Source organism: Lynx rufus, unplaced genomic scaffold, assembly GCF_022079265.1.
Source record: "Lynx rufus isolate CCGP_SWC_20201006 ecotype Redwood Valley unplaced genomic scaffold, mLynRuf1.p SCAF_3, whole genome shotgun sequence".
NCBI lineage: Eukaryota > Metazoa > Chordata > Mammalia > Carnivora > Felidae > Lynx > Lynx rufus.
The window spans coordinates 161,615,160-161,637,874 of NW_025814845.1; the positions used below are offsets into that span (position 1 = coordinate 161,615,160).

Below are 22,715 nucleotides of genomic sequence, written 5' to 3' on the forward strand. Positions count from 1 at the left end.
CTGTTTTCTTTAGGAGGACAGGGATTCAGAGACACAGTTAGTAGGTTGGGAAACGAGAATCTGTGTCTCAAGGCCACAGCACCACTGTTCCTCCTGCATCATGCTGGGGGTGGCCGAGGGGTGAGCTCCCCTGCTGAAGGGGGGAGACATGAGCAAGTGAGCAGCCATTCTCAGGACCAGCCACTCCACGAGGACCAGGCCATGCAGAAAGGATGCAGAAAGACGGTGTTACCTCCAAAGAGGCCATTTGAGGGGAGGGGCTAGAGATCACTGCTTGCCCCTTTTCAGGCTGGCCCGCTTCACTATCTGAGCCCCCTTCCTGCTCTCTATCAGGTCCGGCTGCAGGCTACTCCCTCTCAGCTCCACCTGGAGACAGCAGCAGAGACAGAACGCAGGACAGATCACACAGAGAGACAGGCAGAAAGTAGGCATGAGAACGACAGCACTTCCGGCAGCCGTGGAAACCCTGCCTGCCATAGAGGACAGAGGCACAGGGGAGACCACAGGAGGTGAGCATGGTGCAGACTGGAGCCCAGAGAGGGCGGATGCACAGGTGAGCAGTTGGGAGAAGTGACAGGCGCTCAGAAGGGCGAGAGCCTCTGGGAGGCTGCAGCCGCCGCAGTACCTTGGCATGTGTCATAAAGTAATCAATATCAGCTTCCATCTCACTAGGGTCCTCCAGGGGCCCCTCAGCAATCACCTCCTCATGCTCCTGGGTGTCATCAGCACCAGATGAGTCTATCTGCCGAACAACTTTGCGAATGATCTGGAAGAGAGAGGGAAGGGAGAAAAGGCCCGTGAAGCCATTGAAACAGAGGATGAGAAGAGCAGGTCCCCGGGAGTGAGATCTGGGGGACAGGCAGCCTTTGTCCTTTGTCCTAAGGTGCCCTTCCATGAGTGGCCAAGAATGGGGACTGGTCTGTGACCATCCCCCCCCCCCATCACTGTGTGGAAAACAGGCTCTGGGCAGCCTCAGAGGGGCTAGAATTTGCAAATGGGTCTTAGCCGATTTCATTAATGATCAGAGTTTGCCTCTTCATATTGTTGGAAGGTCACTGTCTTCCGTGCATTGTGAGCTCCTGAGGGCAAAGCGTATTTCCTTTTCATCTATGGTATTCCATGCAATTATGTTCCCTTATTCAGTCACCTGAATATTCCAACACTGTTTCCTCTGCACTTCCCATGTACTGGGACTGGGAGATGAAAACAAAATAAGACACAGTCCCTGTCTGCATGAAGCACACTTTGTAAGAGGAAAGATGGCCACCTGAGTGGTCTTGCTTCAATAGCGGGAGCAGCACCACAGTGGAAACCCATACAAGGTCTTCCCTTTGCTCCTCCTCTCCCTTCTGCCCATGCCTATTACGGTGCCCAAAACCTGACAGGCAAAATCAGGTCTACTGAACTAAAATCTGCTACCCATTCAATGCACCTCCACAGCCCTTTTGGTTTCGCAGGCCCATGGTAGTTCGGGGGCCACCACCTTTCTGTCTTACAGCTGTTTTCAGGGCTAGACATTGCTGGACTAGGTTTGGGCTGTTCCATGGAGCCTGGTCCTTCTGGAACAAGTAGCAGGAGCTGAATTCAGGCTGAATCAGTAAAGTAGCTTTGAGGAATGTCATGCCGGACCTCAGAAGACCAGAGCTCCTGGCACCTGAACCTGTCTCTTTGTAGCCATGTTTACTCTCTGTTAGGGTAGCAGCGAGAAGCTGGGAGGTGAGTCCAGCACCATCTAGCCCCCCTGTGTCTCTCCAGCTCAGGAGGACTCTGTGCACCCACCTTCTTGGTGACAATGTTGCCCTGCTCATCTGTGAACTGTTCCTCTGTCACCTGCTCCCCTGGAATACTCTGAAACTCATTCCCCTAGGATTGGAGAAAAGGAGAAAATTCAGTATTAGTAAGCGGGCAGTCTGGGAAAGAGGTGGCGGATGAAGAAAAGAGTGGGAGCCAGCAGCCACAGACGGACAAATCCCCACCGCGGCAGGAAACTCCAACTCAGCAAGTCGTGGCACACAAACCGAGAGCTCCAAGCGCGAGCGGTGCCCCTGGGGGCCGTGGGGCCCGAAGATGGGATGGAGCCCCAAGCTTGCGAGATTGATACCCTCAACAGGGAGCAGGCAAAACCGGGCTGGTTACATAAGTTTTACAGAGGAGGCCCTGAGGCGGGAAGCGAGGCACCTAATTTTGATTTCGACAGCACTTTCCGGTGTAGAAAGCCCTTCCACAGACACTGAGGCCGGGAGTGTGGCCTCCCAAGTCCCGGAGCTGAGCCTCCGGTGCAACCGTGGCGCAGTGGGCTGTGCAGAATCCGCACCCGTCCCCTGACGTGGGGTCCCGCACCGCCCCCCAGCTGCTGCCCGCACACATGGCAGTGCCGTGCCCTCAGCCCTGCCTCCTGCCTGGTGGTTACCTTCAGGAAAACCCGACGCCGGACCACCCTGGTGGAGATGGTCTCCTCGTCGTCACTCACGCCCTCGCTCTCCCCCAGCTCCTTGTCCAGCTCCTGGTGGATGTGCTTCAGCACAAAGCACAGGGAGCCCTTGACAATGTGCATCACGTTCTGACAGCTGACCAGAAAGAAGCCCAGGAGCACTAGGGTGACCAGGAGCTGGGTGATGAAAGTCCACATCCTCACCTCCTCAGCAGCTGGGCCCTCCAGGGACTAGCAGGACTAGGGGTCCGGCCGCTGTGGGGGTCCAGTCTCTCATTCTCCTCTGGGACTCCTGAGTGCCCCTGGGGACCCTTCCATTCTCTCTCCGCAGGAGACTGGACGGCCCCTCACCACAACTGCCCCGCTGAGTGCCCTCCTGCTGAGCTGCCCTAGGCTCTGCCCTCACGCCTGGGTGACATCAGGCCTCGATAATTTTAGCTCCCCAAACCAGCTGCTGGGGCTGTCCAACTGGGCTAGAAGGGAGCTGGCAGGTGCGCCTGTCCTGGGCACTGAAAGCGCATGTCAAAGTCACTCTGTGAGTGACTGGTGCCCCGCCCTGTGCTCTTGCCCTCCAGGCCTTTGCGAACTACAGGCAGTGCTGCCCAGGAACACGTTCCCTTTCGGGGACTCCAGGAAAGCTGTTAGAGAATGTGGCTACTTGTGTGTTTCCCTGGGCTGTTACTGCCGTGATGAGAACGGAGTTCACCCCCATGCACAGGGATGGGACTGGCTAATACCCTGGACAGACAGTTAGGGGTTTCTTTCAAAAATAGCCCTGGGATGAGTGATTTGCTCAGGCCTAGCCAAATTAGCCCAGTGGGGTCCACACTGGTGGTGGGGCCCCCTGGAAGCCCTTGCAGTTCCCATCAGCCCCGAGGGCCCTCTGCACTCCCCACCCTTTACCGGGCACAGCAACCCTAAACGTAAGCGTGTAACTGGTGTGTCTATTTAAGGCCTGTCCTCAAAGGCTCTTCCCATGCCGGGCTGTCAACGCCCACGAGCAGGAACCATGCGCTTTAAGCTTGTCTTTACAGAGCTGATTCACAAATGCAGCGGGCAGCAGCTGCCGCAGAAAGGAATTTCACTTTCGGGATCAAGCTGTTCCTCTTTGAGTAACAGGGAACAAAGATCTGGGACACAGCCAGCTGACCCTGCAACTCACTCACTGTAAGGGTTTGGGAAACCTGGGTACCTTCTCTGGGCCTCAGTTTCCTCCTTCTGTAAAACAGGGACGACTAGGAGTGAGTACTGCTGGCAGGCAGGATTCTACGTGCATTTCATACACTAACCCAGTTAAGCCTTCCGACGACCCTGCCATTTTTCCATTTTACACAGAGGAAATAGAGGCACAGAGAGGTTAAATAACTTGCCTGGTCAAAGAGTAAGGAAATGACTCAAGTTTCAAACTCCCATCACTACACAATACTGCCTTGTTTCAACAAGGAAGCACCTGGAAAAAATAAAAGCCCATGGCACATGCAAAGGAGCTGGGCACTGGAGAGTATTCACTGTTAGCCCAGATAAGAGTCCAACTTCAGATATTTCCATCTGGGGTCTCAGAGGAGAATGTCCTACAGTCATCTCAGGCTTGCCTTCCTGGCTCCAAATTGGAGGGCATCTCTCTGTCAGTGTTTCCAGAGACTTACTGGAAATACTAGTAAATGGGCTCTTTGGAAACCCTTGCCTTCAATGGGCCTCATTATCATCTCTGGGGTCCCATCAGATGACGAGGACAACAGCTCACCCACAACATCCAATCCTGTCCTAGATTTGGAAGGCATCAGGCCTGGGGGCCCTTCATAGCCACTCATTCTGACTGGGAAACGGGATCCAGACTCCCCTGGCCCTGACACTGGTTCACTGTGTGACCCTGGAGAAGCTTCTCTGGAACCTCAGTTTCCTCAATGATAAATGAGGCAGTTGGACCCTATGACCTAGAAGGTTTTTCTCATGACCCCCTAGAGTGCCCTTGCTTTTTCCCCAGTCCTCCCATGACCAAAGGCTGACTGCAGAGGGGCCATGCATAAGAAGGCTCCTGGCGTCCTTCTCTTTCCCAAGGATTCAGGATCATAGACCCGGTTAAGAGCACCCATGCTCTCAGCCCAGTGCTTGCTATTAGGAGCAGTAGAAGTGCCAAAGGCTAGCCTGATGGCCAAGAATGCACAGGGTGGTCTGGGGTTAAAAACGGACACAGCTGCCTGTCTTGTCCAAGTCACATACTTGGAGGGAAGTATCTAAATAAAACCATATTGGATTCCTAGCAGTTCTTTGCAGCCAGCAGCCCAGCACTATTGTGCAGCTAACCTGGTCGTGGGGGCCCCAAGGTGCCTGCTAGGGCTCAGGTTCAGGTAGGGCAGAGAGAGAAGAGAAAGCAGCAGAGGGGAGAGAGAAGAGGAAAGGACTCCCAAATGAGGAAATAGTGCTGACTGAACCATAAGAAACCAAATGAGATGCAGAACACATCATTTATGCACACGCTAAAAATGCATATGCACGGAATGGCCATGCAGATTTTATAAAAGAGCATACATTAAAAAGGCACAGCTTAATAAGGTATCTGGGTATTTTGTTTCAAAATAATACGTTGGGGGAGAGAAAAGTGGAGAAGGTATAGATGAAACAAGATTGGCCATAACTGGGTAACTGTACAGCCTGGGTGGAGTGTGCATGGAAATTAATATGCTATTCTGTTTTTGTATTTATTTGCGATTTTTCAAAATAAAAAATTTTTCCAAAAACACATTAAAATGGACGTCTATGGGAGTGGGAATGTTGGGGGGCAAGAGAATGTGAAAGGAGAGTGAAGCTAAAGCAAACAGATAATAAGTACAGCAGGGCAAACCCAAACAGAGGAGGGAGGCCTGAGGTAGGCAGAGACCAGAAGTCAGGAGCGAGGCCAGCAGGCCTCTCCTGATCCACTTGCGGAGCCCCCCACAGGATCACAGAACTCCTGAGCCAGTGCACCTTGGTGGTAATCCATTCACTCCTCTTTTACCAATGAGGAAACCCAGATGCTGAGAAGAGAGTGGCTTGTCCGTGGCCACACTGACCATGGTGGGACCAGAGTCAGTCTAACACTCAGGTCTCTCTGCTCTACACCCTTCCTAAAACACACCACGGAAAAAGAAAACAAACAAAAACCATGGCTTGGGAATCAGCCAGACCTAACTGCAAAGCCTGCCTCTCATCCTGTGACCTTGGACAAGCGGCTCGACCGTCAACTGCCACATGGGAATGACAACAGAGACCCGAGGCAGTGTGAGCATGACATCGTAGGCTGTGTGCCTGGGATGCCCCGTGAATGTTACTTCCTTCCCTCAGCAGAGACCGGGGCTTTGTATCCTTGCTTCTAGAGAAAGTGAAGTCACAGCCACAACTTTTAAAGAAAGGAAGCATGCTTGGCCCGGGCCTTGATGGAATGAGAGGCTGCCCTGGGCCTCAGGCCCCTCCAGTGCTGGCAGGCATCAGCAGGTGCCTCTGTGGGCGTCTCACCTCTGCCATCTGGGAGAAAGTGCTCCGAGCCTCCTGCACCCACTCCTGGTGGCTTTGTCGTCTCCGTTCCCTGTCGGCCTGCAGGCTCTCAGCCTCTGGTTGCTTCTCCCAAATGTGCTCAGTTGCAGACATCAGGACCTTCTCATACTCCTGAGACCCACTGGGCTCCAGCTCTTTGATGGTGGTGACCGTACTCTGGAATGAGTGTGGGCCATGTACGACCTCCTCTTGCCAGGAACTTTGTGCAGCATCTTGTAGGTATGAGACAATGGAGCCTTCTTCCTCCCAGTCCTGCAATCTGGGGTCCAGGAAGAGAGAAAGGGCACTGGGTCGCCCTTCAGTCTCTGGCCGCTCAGATACCCTCCCCCTCCAGAGTGCTGGCTCCGCATCCCATACTGCACACCCAAGGGACGGGACTGCATGAGCAATTACACATGGTCAGCACATAGCTGACTGCCCTGTCCAGAGAGGCACAAGTGGCCCGTTCCTGCTGTCCAGGTGGAGAGGGCCACGGGTACCAGTGCCATTGGCCCATCCCTTTAAGTGGCTGGCTCTTCACCCTGGGCTCCTGAGGCACTTGGCTCACACTGATGGCTGTCACCCAGGTCTCCATGCCCATCACCTCCTCTGCCTCCCTCCAGCCCTCCAGGCCACCTGCACTCCACAGTCCTTATCCCAGTGCTCATCCAATAAGGCGACCACTCTCTCCCCATGGAAACACAATCTTCTATGGCTTCTGGATACCACATTTGCCTGGTTTTCTCCTCTCTCTGGCTACCACTTCTCAGTGTCCTTTGTCAGTTTCTCCTAATTTCTCTGACTTCTGAGCACTGGGCCACCTCAGGGCTCAGTTCTCAGACCTCATCTCTACCTACATCTACTTCCTAAGTGAGCTCGTTCAATCCATGGCTTCACATCCCACCTGTGTCCTCATGATGCCCAGGTGTGCACACAGAATCTCTTCCTCAAGCTGCAGATGTATATGCCCAGCTGCCTCCTGAACGTCTTTGCTCTGGGGGGCTCTAACAGGCATCTCAGGGATAGCACGATCAAATCCATACTCCTGACTTCCCCCCCCCCCCCCGCTGCCCCTGTTCTGCCCAGTCTTCCCCACCCTGCACTACATAGCCTCTTCATCCTTCCAGTTGTCAGGTCAAGGACACTAGGGAACTCTTAGACTTCTCTCTCTCACACTCCATGTCTTATTTGTCAGCAAACCTCTTGTTTGTTCAACTTTCAAGCATATAACCTGAACACAATCATTTCTTACCACCAGCACTGCCGCCATCTTGGTCCATACTAGTAGCAACTCTTACCTCCTGGCTCATCTCCCTGCCTCTGCCTGACCCCTGGCCCTGTCAGGCTGTTCTCAAGGCAGCTGCCACATCACCTCACTCCCTCTGCTCAAAACCCTCCAGTGGCTCACCATCCCACCCAATGAATGCCAAAGTCTTTCTAGGAACTCAAGGCTGGACGTGTCTGGCCCCATTAGCTCCTTCCATCACTCTGCTGTGATCAGTGACCTTCTCACTGGTCCTCGACTAGGCCATGCATGTTCTACCACAAGACCTTTGCACTGGCTGGGTCTTCTGCTGGATATGTCCCCTCTGGTATTCATATGGTTCACCCCTTAATTCCTTCTGGTCTTCACTCCAACGTCACAGACTCAGGCCTCCCCTGCTACCCAATCCCTCATTTTGGCCATCCCCTCTCCACACAGGTATGTGCATCCCACCCTCTTCCCTCCTTTATTTTCCTTTTTAGCACTATCATCTAACTTTTACCTTTTAAATACTTTCCATTTATTTGGCTTTATCTCATTTATTGTCCATTTCCTCACTAGACCACACACTCTCTGCAGATGGGAGACTTTTCTGTGTTTTGTTCAATGCCACATCTCCAGCACCGAGGCACGTTTATAGGTGCCTGGCACACAGTAGGCACGCAATACGTACTGTTGGGTGAGTGAATGACATTCATCTGTCCCCACCGGAGGGCTGACCAAGGACAGAGAGCCAAGCTGTACCACACCCCGCACCGGCACCAGGCCTTCCGGTTCCCCATTTGGTGGCCCTGCTGGGACAGTGGTGCAGCGGCTGGCACATAGTGTGCCCTCAATGCCTGCTGAATGAATGGTTACCACAGGTTGTTGGGTGATGGCCTCTGTCACAGGCATGCCAGTATTTCACTCTACTCAGTCTGTCCAATTCTCCCCACTAAACAAAGGATTCGTTTAGGAAACAAAACGCAAACAAAATAAATCCCTGCTGTCTCCTCTTGTAAATGGCTTTCTCTTCCCTCCTACGTCGGTACTTGGGTCACACTGAGTGGAGCCGGTCAGACTGGGCTTCTGAGAGGGTCTGAGGGGGGATGTGGGTGGGAAGAGGAAGTGAGAACAGATTTCCCACGGCCTGGCCAGACCTGAGCAACCTGGGTGTGCTGGCTGTGCACAGCCTTCAGGGAGCATGTGAACTCTCTCCTTGCTTTAGGGAAAATCTAGGAAGTGATATGGAGGAAAGGGCCACTGTGGCCCAGTTCCTATGCCAGTCCAGGAAGGCCAAAGTGACCCTCCACATTCTGCCCAGCCCTAGGGTATGGTGGGCCCACTGCCATGGACATGAGTCGGGCCTGTGGCTTCTACAGCATCTGCAGAAGGCCCTTCTGCCTGAACCATCCAAGCCGCTGTCCCGCTACAGGCACAGGAGCAGCCCAGGAGAATCACCCATCTCTCAGTAGATGAAAGCTCTGTCCTGCCCCAATAAGCCCACCAGCCTCACACTTCCAAAGGGGGACGGTTTCAAAGGGGGCGCCATTATCAGCTCGGTCACACGCAGGGTGTGAGACTGCCTGAATAACTTCCCTGGGCCCTGCTGCTTCTGGGTTTCTAAATATGGTCTTCAACAGCAAGCACCCAACAGAAAGGGCCCAGGGCACCTACCCTCAGCTGCACTTTGGAGAGGTGGCTCTACCAAGCCTTACAATCTCTCTCTCCTAGCACCCTTCCCTGTCCCAACGCCCCGGCCTCTCCCCTGCTGGCCACCAGGGGCATCCTGGTTGAGGACTGGCCTTTACAGATCACTGCTCCACTCCTACAGGACAGAGGGCTGAGCGAGGGCTGGGTGACTTCACAGGCCAGCCGGCACCATGCTGAGCTGCTTTGCTCCTGGGCAGTTAGAGCGCAGGGTCAAGGTCAGCGGCAGCACCTGAGCATTCCCTCTGTACTCACTGTCAGGCACCATCTCACCCGAAGCCCAGGAAGACGAAACGTATCCTGTCATGGCAGCCCGGCCCTTACCTGTCCTGGCTGGTCTCCATCACCCGACTCACGCTGGGGGATTCTGTGATGTGGGCTTGCACCCTCTGCTGGCCTGAAACAAGAGACACTTCATTCTCTGAGTCTTGACCTACACCTGTGGAGTCCTCCTGACTCTTATGACCTGGCAGCTTCTCTTCTGACCTCTGACCTTCTTCCTGGTCAAGCAAATCGATAAGGCCATTTGTGGCATCTGAATCCACTGTGTCATCCTCCACAAGGTCCAGAGAGCCCAGCATGGGGCCCTGGGGTCCCTCGGAGAGCACCCCTTCCAGCTTCCACTCATGGCCGGTGGCGTCAGAGTCCTCGGCCTTGCTGCACTCCAGAGAGGAGTCCTCAGCAGTGACCAGGGAGGGTGTGAGGCCTGCAGACCACACCTGCATGTCAGACATCTCCAGCATGGTGTCATGCTCCGTGGCCGCCAATGGGATGGCATCTATGACGGCCACCTCGTTCCAGTACTGGTCTGCACGCAGCGGAGAGGGAAGTGCGTACTGCAGGGAGGCAGGGGACAGCAGCTCGTCCTGCAGCGAGGAGTAACCTGGATGGGCAGACAGAGGGCAACATGCTCCAGAAGCGATTTTTGTCACACACACTTACGTGCAAATCCACACACACGCACACACCTGTGCGTGCGCGCACGCACGCGCACACACACACACACACACACACAGGCACAGCCATTGAAAATGCATGCACATTCCGGGAAGGGGGCTTTCCAAGCTCCGTGTCCAATGCTCAGGCTTGTGGCTGCTGCCCGGGGCACCAGGGCAGGAGAAACAAGGCTCTGTGGGGGACAGCCAGGAAGTAGGGGGTGGAGACGAGGGATCCTTTGCTGAATGGCAAAGAGAAGAGATTGGAATTCTTTCTTGTCCAGTTCAGAGCGCTAGATCAAGAAGCCTTGAGTCAAAGGATTTGTGCTCCAATCTGTCTAACCAGAGGAAAGCCCACTTCTTGATGTCTGGGCAGAAAGAAATGTTGCTCTTTCTTTGCTTGAAACATTCCTTTAGCACAGTCCTTGGGGTATCAGTCAGGAATGTACCTTCAAGGGAGGGTACTGCCCACCCAGGTCTGGGGGCAATAACCAAGCTGCCTTGGAGGGTCTAACGGGGTGCACCGAACACCCACCCTCCGAGCGCTGGTCAAATGGCAAACCATTTGGTTCCAGATGAAGTAACTTTTCCTCAAGTTGCAGACTGGTTCTGGAAATGCTGAGTGCTCTAAAGTGGCACAAGGGAGAGTTCTAAGCATTCAAAATAGGAGGCCAGGTCAGAGGGCAGCAGGAGGCCCCGGCACATCTGCCCTGAAGGTCCTGGCCCTGCTCAGTTCACACCAGCTCCAGGTCAGCAGTCAGCCAGCTCAGGCCGCTGCATGCATGGCCCGAGGGTCACCACAGCCTGTTCCTCTGGCTGCTCCTTGAGACTGGCTCAGACAAGAGGCCCTGCTAGTCTTCTGGTTGGCTCTGGCACTGGCTCCCTGACGTTTAGCAGCAACTAGGAGCCTGGGTGAGTGGCACGTGTACGTGTATGAGGAGTCTGAGTGCGAGCTGAAAGGGCACGTTCTGTCAGTTGGCCCCTCTGCTCTCCTCCAGCCAGGAGTGGGGGTCCATGGATAGGGCAAAGAGGGCCTCTGCCTCCCCTTCAGAGCTGGTACCCATCTGTGGGTGGGAGAAGGGACCGGAACACAAGCTTCTCCAGTCAGCTCAGCTCGTCTGGGGAACCGGGGTTTAGAGCAGGACCCCTGGGGATGGGCGAGGCCGCCCCTACAGCGTCTCTAAGGACCTCCCTGTGCCAGAGAGGCCCCTAACCTAGCGTTCAGACTCTCCATCCCGCCGTTCACCCCTCACCACCCCACATCCAGCTCTTCCCAGGGCCTGGCCTTTCTTCCGGCCACATGGACCCTCCTATCCCAAGTCTGGAACTCAGCTCCTGCTCTCCCAGTTCTTCTCTACTTGACACAATACCATCTGCTGCTCTCCTCATTAACTCACTTGTTCAACCAAAAGGTGTGAACTGAGGCCCGCTTACGTGCCAGGTACCGTGTGAAGGGCTGAGGATTACAAACACACCAACGCACACAAACAAGACAGGCTCCTGTCATCCTCTTTTTTCATGACGTTTTCCCTGAGACTTCAGCTCACCTTGTTTTGGCAATCTCTGAGCCCATCCGAGGTTCCCTCACTGAGCTGGGTCATGGGACTGTACACCCTTTGAGGGCAGGGGTGGTGTCTCCCTCCTCCTCCCACTTTCTTAGAACAGGATTGGGAATCCGTTGGCCAGAGCGCTCCAGAGTGTGAGGAGGGTACAGGAGTCAGAGTGGATGACCTCAGCCATATTTAGCCAAACCACAACTGCTGACTTAAAGATGTGTTCCAGGAGCCAGGAGCCATGCTGTGTGATTGACATACAGCCTCCCTTAATCTTCCCAGGAGAGTTCTCTCGCTGACCGATCTCTACAAGTCTATGTGATTCCAGGTCCCAAAATGAGAAGGAGGACGAAGAGACCATCAGGTGGTGGGGTGGCTGGGAGGGCAGGGCTGCATTTGCCAAGACTAAAGGACTCCCCTTTCAGCTCTGGCCAAAAGAGGAGGAACAAAGAGGAGGTGGGAAAGTAGGAAAAATGGGCAGAACAGATCTTCCCATGTTAAGTCAAAGTGACTGTATGTGAAATCATGACCCATTGGGAAACCAGGGCCAAGGGCCTTCAAACCATCCACAGTAATCTCTCTGGAATATATGTGAGCCGAACATTTTAGAGTCAAGTGATTATTCTCTTCTTATTCTTGAAGGCATTATCGTATTATTGCAGTTACTAATTGAGCATCCATTTTGTATAGAACATACCAAATATGTTATTTTTAATTGTCACAACAACCCTACGAGTAAGGCAATATCACTCCTACTTTATAGGTTAGGGAACTAGAGGTACAGCAACTAGCTTAGGGCACATAGTAAGAGTGGTCTGGTCTACTAGATTTTGCCATTAGTATCTTTTAAAATTGCTTTATTGAGGTATAGTTGACATACAGTAAGTGCGCATATTTAAAGCAGATAATTTGATGAGTTTCATGAAACCATCACCACAATGAAAAGAGGGATATTCATCACCCTTGAAAGGTGTCTTCATGCTTTATAATCCTTCCTTCTGTGTCCGTGTTCCCAGGTAACCACTGATCTGCTTTCTGACACTATACATTAGTTTGCATTTCCCAGAACTTTACATAAATGGAATTAGACAGTATGTACTTTTTTTTTTTAATCTGGCTTCTTTCACTTGGCCTATTTGGGTATCATCCTTGCTGTTGGATGTACTGATGATTTATCCATTGTTACTGCTGAGCTGTATTCCATTAGATGCACCACAGTTTATCCATTTACCTATTAATCGACATTTGAGTTGCTTCCAGTCCGGGGCTGTTACAAATAAAGCTGCTTGTCTATGTGAACATATGCTTTGTTTCTTTAGGATACACACCTAGGAGTAGCGTGGCTGGATCATATGATAGGTGTACTTTAACGTCTTAAGAAACAAAAGTGCTTTCCAAATTGGCTGTTTCATTTTACATTCCCACCAGCAATGTTATGAGAGTGCCAGTTCCTCCCTATCCTCAGTGACACCTGGTATGATCAACCTTTTTCATTTTAGCCATTCTGACAGGGGTGTAGTGGTATCTCCTTGTATTTCCCTAATGGGTATTAGTGTTGAACACCTTTTTATGTGTTTCTTTGCCATCTTTGTATCTTCGGGGTTAACTGTTCAAATCTGCTCTGCTAAAAACTGGGTTGTTTTCTTATTATTGAGTTTTGAGAGTTCTTTACATATTCTGGATACAAGTCTTATATCAGATGATTATTTCCAGTATTTTTTCCCAAACCGTAGCTTATCTTTTCACTTTCACAATAGTGTATTTTGAAAAGCAGGTTTTTGTTTCTGATGAAGCCCAATTTACCAATTTGTTCTTTTACAGATTGTACTTATGGAGTTGGGGCTAAGAAATCTTTGCCTTACCCGAGATTTCTAAGGTTTTCTTTCATGTTTTCTTCTAGAAGTTTTATAGTTCTATGTTTATTTCTAGAAGTTTTTATGTTCAGTTGTACATTTAGTCTACCATCCCTTTTGAGTTAAATTTTGTATATGCTGATGCAAGGTAGGAACCCAAGTTCATTTTTGCTTATGAATATCCAATTGTTCCAGCCCCACTTGTAAAAATTATCCTTTATCCACCAAACTGCCTTTGTACTTTTGTTGAAAATCAGTTGTTCATATATATATATATATGGATCTGTTTCTGGACTCCATTCTGTTCCACTAATTCATTCATCTTTATGACAGTACCACAACTGTAATAATTACTGTAGCTTTGTAATGAGTCTTGAAGTCAGGTAGTGTGAGTCCTCCAATTTTGTTCATTTTCAAAGTTGTCTTGGATATTCTAGGTCCTTTACATACGAATTTTAGAACGACTTTGTTTACAAAAAAAGCCTACAGGGGTTTTGATCGGGATTGCATCAAACATACAGATCCGTTAAAGGAGAACTGACAATATCAAGTCTTCTGACCCATTAACAAGGTGCACCTCTACATGTATTTAGGTCTTCTTCAACTGCTTTCAGCAATGGTTTGTAGTTTCCAACGCATAAGTCTTTCATTTTATCAGATTTTTCTCCAAGTATTTCAATGTTTTCAATGTTATTGTAAATGATATTCTTTTCAAAATTTCAATTTAAAATTGTTCACTGCTAGGATAAAGAATATAGAAATTCAATTGATTTTAGATACTGAACTTGTATCCTGCAACCTTACTAAACACACTTATTAATCACTTTTTGTAGATTCCATTAGATTTTTTATATTGGTGATCTTATTGTCTGTGAATAGAGACAATTTACTTCTATCTTTCCAATCTGGTGCTTTATATTTCTCTTGCTTATTGTACTGGCTAGCATCTGTATTTTTTTTTAATTTTACTTAAATCCAAGTTAGTTAACATATAGTGCAATAATGGTTTCAGGAGTAGAATTTAGTGATTCATTGCTTGCATATAATACGCAGTGCTCATCCCAACAAATGCCCTCCTTAATGTCCATCACCCATTTATCTCATCCCCCCACCCAACACCCCTCAAGCAACCCTCAGTTTGTTCTTTGTATTTTAAGAGTCTCCTATGGTTTGCCTCCTTGTTTTTATATTATTTTTCCTTTCCTTCCCCTATGTTCATCTATTTTGTTTCTTAAATTCCACATATATTTATTTTTGTCTGAAAAATACAATTTCTCTGAATCATATATTTATCTTTCTCTGACTTGTTTTGTTTAACATAATACATTCTAGCTCTATCCACATTGTTGCAAATGGCAAGATTTTTTCATCACCGAATAATATTCGTGTGTGTGTGTGTGTGTGTACCACATCTTCTTTATCCATTCATCAGTCGATGGAAATTTGGGCTCTTTCCATAATTTGGCTATTGTTGATGGTACTGCTATAAACATTGGGATGCATATGACCCTTCAATTCAGCATTTTTGTATCTTTTGGATAAAAACCCGGTAGTGCAATTGCTGAGTCATAGGGAAGCTCTATTTTTAATTTTTTGAGAAACCTTCATACCGTTTTCCAGAGTGGCTGCACCAGATTGCATTCCCACCAGCAGTGCAAAAGTGTTCCTCTTTCTCTGCATCCTTGCCAACATCTGTTGTTTCCTGAGGTGTTAATTTTAGCCATTCTGACAGGTGTGAGGTGGTATCTCATTGTGGTTTTGATTTGTATTTTCCTGATGATGAGTGATGTTGAGCATCTTTTCATGTGTCTGTGAGGCATCTGGATGTCTTCTTTGGAAAAGTGTCTGTTCCCGTCTTTTGCTCATTTCTTCATTGGATTATTTTTTCAGGTGTGAGTTTGATAAGTTCTATATAGATTTTGGATACTAACCCTTTATCTGATATGTCATTTGCAAATATCATCTCCCATTTCCAATTGGTTGCCTTTTAGCTCTGTTGGTTATTTCCTTTGCTATGCAGAAGTTTTTATCTTGAGGAGGTCCCAATAGTTCATGTTTGCTTTTATTTCCCTTGCCTCTGGAGACATATCTAGTAAGAAGTTGCTGTGGCTGAGGCCAAAGAGGTTAGCATCCCTAATGTTGAACAAAAGCAGTGAGAGTAGGCATCATTGTCTTGTTACTACGTAATATTCAGTTCATCAATTCATAAGCATTGAGTCTCTTACCATTAATGTAATGTTAGCTTTAGGTTTTTTATGGATATGATTTATCAGGTTGAATGAATTCCTTTCTATTCCTACTTTGCTAGGAGCTTTTTGTTTGTTTTCTAACAAGGAATGGATGTTGGAATTGTTAAATACTTTTTCTGCATCTATTGTGGTAATCATATGCTTTTTCTTTTTTAGTTTATTAATCTGATGAATTACATTGATTTGTCATTTATATTCTTTTAAATTTGTTAAGGTGTATTTTATGGCCCAGATTATGGCCTACTTTGGTGAATGTACCATGTGAGCTTGAGGAGAATGTGTATTCTGCTGTTGTTGGATGAAGTAGTCTACAGATGCCAGTTACATCCAGCTGATGATGGTGGTGTTGACCAATTTTCTGCCTACTGGGTCTGTCCATTTCTGATACTGGGTTGTTGAAGTTTCCAACTCTGATAGTGGATTCATCTATTTCTCCTTCTTGCTCTCTCAGTTTTTGCCTCTCATAGTTTGATGCTCTGTTGTTAGGCACATACATGTTAAGGATTATTAGGTCTTCTTGGAGAATTGATCCCTTTATCATTATGTAATGCTCCTCATTATCTCTGATAATTTTCTTTGCTTTGAAGTCTGCTCTGTATGAAATTAATCTAGCTTCTCCTACACTCTTTTGATTAGTGTTAACATGATGTATTTTTGTCCATGTATTTACTTTTAATCTACATGTGTCTTTATATTTAAAGTGGGTTTCACGTAGACAAGATGTATTTTTTGATCCATTCTCACAGTCTTTTAATTGGTACACTTAGACCACTGACTCTCAAAGTGTTTACTGATAGTTGGATTAATATCTATCATATTACTGTTTTCTATTTGTTGCCCTTGTTCTTTGTTCCTATTTTTGTCTTCTACTCTTTTTCTGCCTTTTGTGGTTTTAATTGAGCATTTTATATTATTCTATCTTTTCTCCTTTCTTAGCATATTATTTATGCTTCTTTAAAAAAATTTTTAGTGGTTTTCCTAGAATTTGCAATATACACTTCTATAGTCCACTTTCAAATAGCAGTATAGCACAGGTAGTGTGAGTTCCTTACAACAAAATGATCTTAATTCCTCCCTCTCATCCCTTCTACCATTGCTGTGCTATCACTTGTTGTTCATTTCACTTATGTATAAGCACATATATATGTGCGTGTGTGTATGTGTACATGCATAAGATACGTACAGAAGCATACATAATTGAATACATTATTGCTATTAAACAAACTGTAGATCAACTAAGAGCAAGAAAACTTAAATTTTTATTTAATTTTCACTTAATCTTTCTTTGATGTTCTTCCTAACTTTATGTACGTTCAGGTTTCTCACCTATATTGTTTTCCTTCTCTCTAAAGAACTTCTTTTAATACTTTTTGCAAGGCAGGTCTGCTGGCAACAAATTCCCTCAATTTTTGGTTGTCTGGGAAGTCTATTTCTCTTTCACTTTTGAGGTATAATTTTATAGGATACAGAATTCTATGTTGGTGTTTTTTCCTCTCAACACTAAATATTTCACTCCACTGTCTTCTTGTCTGCATGGCTTCTAGGAGAAGTCAGATGTAATATTATCTTTGTTCCTTTATAGGTAAGGTGGTTTTTTTCACTATCCCCCCCTCCTCAGAATTTTTTTCCTTTCTCTTTGACTTTGTGTGATTTGAAAATGAGGTTGAAAAGTATAGTTTTGGGCATTTATCCTACTGTATTCTCTGAGCTTTCTGGATCTGTGGGTTGGTGTCTGATACTAATTTGGGGTAAATTCTCAGTCATTATTATTTTTTCAAATATTTATTCATTCCTTTCTTTCTTCCCCATCTGGTATTGCCATTATACATATGTTATACCTTCTGTAGTTGCCCCAAACTCCTTGTATATTCTATTCTTTTTTTTTTTTTTTTGTCTTTGTTCTCTTTACTTTTTGGTTTTGGAGGTTCCTGTTGACAGAGCCTCAAGCTCGGAGATCCTTTCCTCAGCTGTGTCCAGTGCACTAGTAAGCCCATCAAAGGCATTCTTCATTTCTGTTACAGTGCTATCTCTAGTATTTCTTGCTGGTTCTTTTTTAGGATTTCCATCATTCAGCCCATCTGTTCCTACATGCTGTCTACTTTACCCATTAGAGCTCTAGCATATTCATCACAGGGGTTTTTCCTATTTTTTAAAATGTTTATTTATTTTTTTTGAGAGAGAGATGGAGCATGAGCAGGGGAGGGCAGAGAGAAAGGGAGACACAGAATGTGAAACAGGTTCCTAGCTCTGAGCTGTCTGCCCAGAGCCTGACACAGGGTTTGAACTCACGTACCATAAGATCATGACCTGAGCCAAAGTCAGACACTTAATCGACTGAGCCACCCAGGCACCCCAATCATAGTTGTTTTAAATTCCCAGTCTGGTAATTCCAACACCCCTTGCCATGTCTGGTTCTAACGCTTGCTCTGTCTCTTCAAACTGTGTTTTTTTTGCCTTTTAGTACATCTTACACCTTTTCCTTGAAATCCAGATATGATATCCTGGATAAAGGAACCGCTGTAAATAGGCCTTTAGTAATGCAGTGGTGAAGTGTGGGGGAAGGGGAAGCATTCTATAGTCCTATGATTAAGTCTCAGACCTTTAGTAAGCCTATGCCTCTGGACTGTGAACTTGACAAGTATTACAAAAATTTCCCTTTACTTTAGATGGGAAAAGATGGCTAGCATGGGCTGGAGTTAGGTATTTTATTTTCTTTCTCCCAAGAGGAAGGCTAGCTGACTGGAGTTGGGTAGTTCCCTTCCCCCAGATCAGTTAGGCTCTGAGAGTAACCCCAGGGTGTTAAGCTCTCCTTAAGTAGTTTCCCCTGAAGGCAGGCCTTGTTAAGAACAACAGTGTTCTGGCATAATTAAAAATAGTTCCTTTTCTCCTCCCCCTGCTGGAAGCACAAGGGGATTTTCCTGATAATTTATTGTGGGAAACTGGTTGAACCTCCTGGAGGTAAATCTCACAAAATTATGCACCGCCCCCCTCCCCAGACCAAGTCCCCCTGAAGTTTTTAAACTCTCAGAGTTGTCTACACTGAGCCTCCAGCAATTTGTCAGTTATAGTTCTGGTTTTCCTACCCCAGCATGGTCTCCTGAGGTGGTTTCCACTCATGAGTCCCTGCTCTGGTAAATTCATATTCTCCATTTCCCCCCGTCAGACTCTCCAGTTTTGGGGGCAGCGAATTTGCCTTGTGCCCTTACCTCTCTTACAGATCCTAGAAGAATTGATGTTTCAGTCTATTCAGCTTCTTACTTGTTAGTACATACAGAGTGGCAGCTTCCAAGCTCATTACATGGAGAAGCAGATATTGATATATCTTAGAATGTTAAACCACCCTTGCATTCCTTGGATAAACCCCACTTGGTCATAATGTATTATCCTTTTACATATCCTGTTGGATTTGACTTGATAAAATTTAAATTTTTTGCATAAATGTTCATGAAGGATATTGGTCTATAGCTTTCTAATAATATTCCCCCCACCCCTAATATTACGGTAATGCTGGCCTCATAGAATGAGTGGGCAAGTATTATATTCTTTTACATTTTCTACATGAATTATTTCTTCCTTAGATGTTTGGTGGATTTTACCAGTGATGCCATCTAGGCTTGCTGTTTTCTTTGTAGAAATTTTAAGTATTAATTTAGTTTAATATATATAGGGCTATTAGGGTCACCTATTTCTTTCTATGAGCTTTGATAACATATCTTTCAAAGATTTGTCAATTTCATCTATGCTTTCAGTTATTGGCATAAAACTGTCATAACCATCCCTTATCATCTTTTTACTATCTATAGAATTTGTAGTGACATGACCTCTCTTATTCCTGATATTGGTAATTTTTGTCTTCTCTTTTTCTTAACCAGTTTGGCTAAAGGTCTGTCAATTTTATCAATCTTTCCAAAGAACCAACGTTTGATTTTATTGATTTTCCCTAGTTTTTTGTTTGTTTTCTGTTTTCAGTTTCAGAGATATCTACTCTGACCTTTATCATTTCCTTTCTTCTGGTCATTTTGGGTTTAATTTGTTCTTCTCTTTCTAGTATCTTAAGGTAGAAGCTGAGGTCCTTGATTTGAGAATGTTTCTCCTTTCTTTTGTGGACAGTTAGTGACATAAATTCCCCCCTAAGTACTGCCTTACTGGTGTAGGATAAGCCCTGACTGGTGGGTTTTGTTTCCTTTTTTTTTTTCCTTTTTATAATGCAAGTGTCTGACCTAAGCTTTGATTGCCTATATTTCCCCTTCAAAGATGGCTACCTCAAATAAACACATTGCCAACCACATGACTAGATAAAGGGCCAGGCCACCCTTCCCCACTGAATCTCCCTTGTTATGGAGACCTCAGTTGATTTCAATGACTGACCATTTGGGCCACTTGATTTTTCTTTTCTCATGCTTTAAATTCCCACTCTTATGTTTTAAATTTACCAATAAAGAGTGAGCCCATGAAACCCTAGGCCTCCACTTTCAACCCCCTAAATAGAGAACCCTAGCCCTGAGCTTGTTCTCTTCTCTCCTTTTTTCCCCTGACAACTGAGCTGTGTGGCCCTAAGTATGCTTTGTAATTTTCAGGTTCTGTAACTAATAAATTTTTTCCCCCTGAAGTTTCCTGGTGGTTACTGCTAACGGGCATCTTGCAGTCATAACAAGAACCACATGGGCCGGTCCAGCCACAATATTAGCTATTGATAGGCTGAGTCCAACACACAAGAACTGGAATCCTATAAATTTTGATATCTTGTGTTTTTCTTTACATTCATTTCAGAATATGTTCTAATTTCTCTTTTACTCTCTTGTTTGACCCATGAGTTATTTAGAAGTGTATTATTTGGTTTCCAAATATTTAAGATTTTCCAGATTTTTTGTTATTGTTTTCTAATTTAATTTCACTGTGGTCAGAGAACATGCTTTGTATACCTCAAATGCTTTTAAATCTAAGACTTACTTTATGGTCTATAATATGGTCCATGTTAGTGTAAGTTCCAGATGCAACTGAAAAGAATATGCATGCTACTGTTATGGAGTGGAATATTTATAACTGTCAACAATAAAGGTCATGCTGGATGGTAGTGTTTTTCAAATCTTCTATATGTTTACTGATTTTTCTACTTGTTCTATCAATTATTAAGACAGGGGTACTAAAGTCTCCATTATAACTGTGGTTTTGTCTACTTGTCATTGCAGTTTTCCCAGGTTTTGCTTCATGTATTTGAAAGCTATCTTACTAGGTACATAAGTATTTAGGATTGTTATGTGCTTGAACTACTTATGAAATTATTTTCTTCATCTCTGGTAATACTCTTTGTTCTAAAACCCACTTGTTTGATATTAATACAGCCATTCCAGTTGTCTTTTGATTAGTGTTAGCACAGTTTATCTTTCTCATCCTTTTAAGGACTTTGTGTTTGAAGAGGATAGTTGAGATTTACCTATATATTCATTATGACTATCTCTGCCTTTTCATTGGGGTATTCAGACCATTTACATTTAATGAGATTGTTAGTATGGTTAGGTTTAGGGGTGCCTGGGTGACTCAGTTGGTTATGCATCCAACTCTTGATTGTGGCTCAGGTTGTAATCTTGCGGTTCATGAGATCAAGCCCCATGTCGGGCTCTACACTGACAGTGTGGAGCCTGCTTGGGACTCTCTTTATCCCCCTCTCTCTGCCCCTCCCTCACCTGTGTGCACATGTTCTCTCTCTCAAAATATATAAATAAACTTTATTTAAAAATGTGTTTAGGTTTAAATCTATTACTTGCTAATTTCTACTTTCTTTGTCCCATCTGTTCTTCTCTTTTTTCTTCCTTTATGTCTTTTGAATTAATTGAAATTTATTATGACTCCATCTGATCTATTTGGATGAATTATTAGGTACAATTCTTTGTTTTATTATTTCAATAGTTGCTTTAAGGCTTATAATACACATCCTTGACCTATCATAGTCTACTTTGAAGTGAAATTATACCACTTGGTATATAGTATTAGCACCTTACAATAGTACACTTCTATTTTTCCCCCTCTTGACTTTTTGACTTTTGTACTATTGTTGTCATACATTTCACTTTCACATGTGTTATGAACCCAACATTATATCATTGTTATTTTTGTTTACACAGTTATCTTTTAAAGAGATTTCAATAATGAGGAAATAATGTAACTAATTAGAAAATTATGTATTTATCCTTGCAGTTAATGTTTTTGGCATTGTTAATTCCTTCTTGTAGATCCATATTTCTGTCTGATATCATTTTCCTTTGGCCTGAAAGACTTTTATTATTTTATTTATTTATTTGTGTGTTTATTTTTAAAGTAGTCTTCATGTCCAGGGTGGAGCCCAATGTGGGGCTCAAACTCACGACCTTGAGCTCAAGACCTGAGCTAAGATCAAGAGCTGGATGGATGCTTAACTGACTGAGCCACCCACATGCCCCTATTGTTTCTTTTTTAATATTGCTTGAAGCATGGGTCTCCTGGGGATGAATCTGCTTTCATTTTTGAAAGCTACTTTTGCTAGGCATAGAGTTATAGGTCAGAGATGCTCTTTAAAGATTTAGTCTACTTTAAAGATGTTGCTCCACTGTCTTTGCACTTGCATTGTTTCCAACAAGAAGTTTGATGTCATTCTTATCGTTTTAAAAAGTCTTTTTTACGTTTATTTATTGAGAGACAGAGTGTGAGCAGTGAAAGGGCAGAGAGAGAGGGAGGGAGAGAATCCCAAGCAGGCTCTAAGCCATCAGCATGAAGTCCAACACAGGTCTCAATCCCACGAACATGAGATCATGACCTGGGTCAAAATCAAGAGTCAGATGCTCAACTGACTGAGCCACCCAGGCACCACTGATGTCATCCTTATCTTTTGTTCTTTCATACATATGTCCCTTTTTCTTTGGCTGCTTTCAAGACTTTCTCTATCACTAGTTTGACCAATTTGCCTAAAATATGCCTTGGCATCATTGTGTCCATTTTTCTTGTACATGTGGTTCACTGAACTTCTTGGATTTGTGTAATCTTCTTGGATTAGTTAGTTTTTGACAAATTTGGACATTTTTCAACCCTTATTTATTCAAATGTTTTTTCACCCATTCTCTGTTGGAAACTATTTCCACATATATAAGGCCACTTGAAAGTGTCCCATAGCTCACTGATGCTTTAAAATTTTTTTCTTGGGGCACTTGGGTGGCTCAGTTGGTTGAGCATCCAGCTTCGGCTCGGGTCATGATCTCAT

General features: G+C 45.7%; 1 protein-coding gene across 4 annotated transcripts in view; it reads right to left on the bottom strand.

The window, feature by feature from the left end:
• The window catches only part of ANK1 (ankyrin 1), a 107,400-nt gene that overhangs the window by 8,351 nt on the left and 76,334 nt on the right, over nucleotides 1-22,715 (bottom strand). The window contains exons 38-42 of one of the 4 annotated variants that reach the window (XM_047090815.1): nucleotides 9,388-9,777; nucleotides 9,219-9,291; nucleotides 5,924-6,221; nucleotides 1,780-1,863; nucleotides 626-766 (exon numbers count right to left, since the gene is read on the bottom strand). In XM_047090815.1, coding sequence (XP_046946771.1) covers nucleotides 626-766; nucleotides 1,780-1,863; nucleotides 5,924-6,221; nucleotides 9,219-9,291; nucleotides 9,388-9,777 — 986 coding nt within the window. Of the gene's footprint in view, nucleotides 1-267; nucleotides 367-625; nucleotides 767-1,779; nucleotides 1,864-2,410; nucleotides 2,630-5,923; nucleotides 6,222-9,218; nucleotides 9,292-9,387; nucleotides 9,778-22,715 lie in introns of those variants that run through there. The other 3 variants (XM_047090818.1, XM_047090816.1, XM_047090819.1) reach the window with 3 other exon arrangements.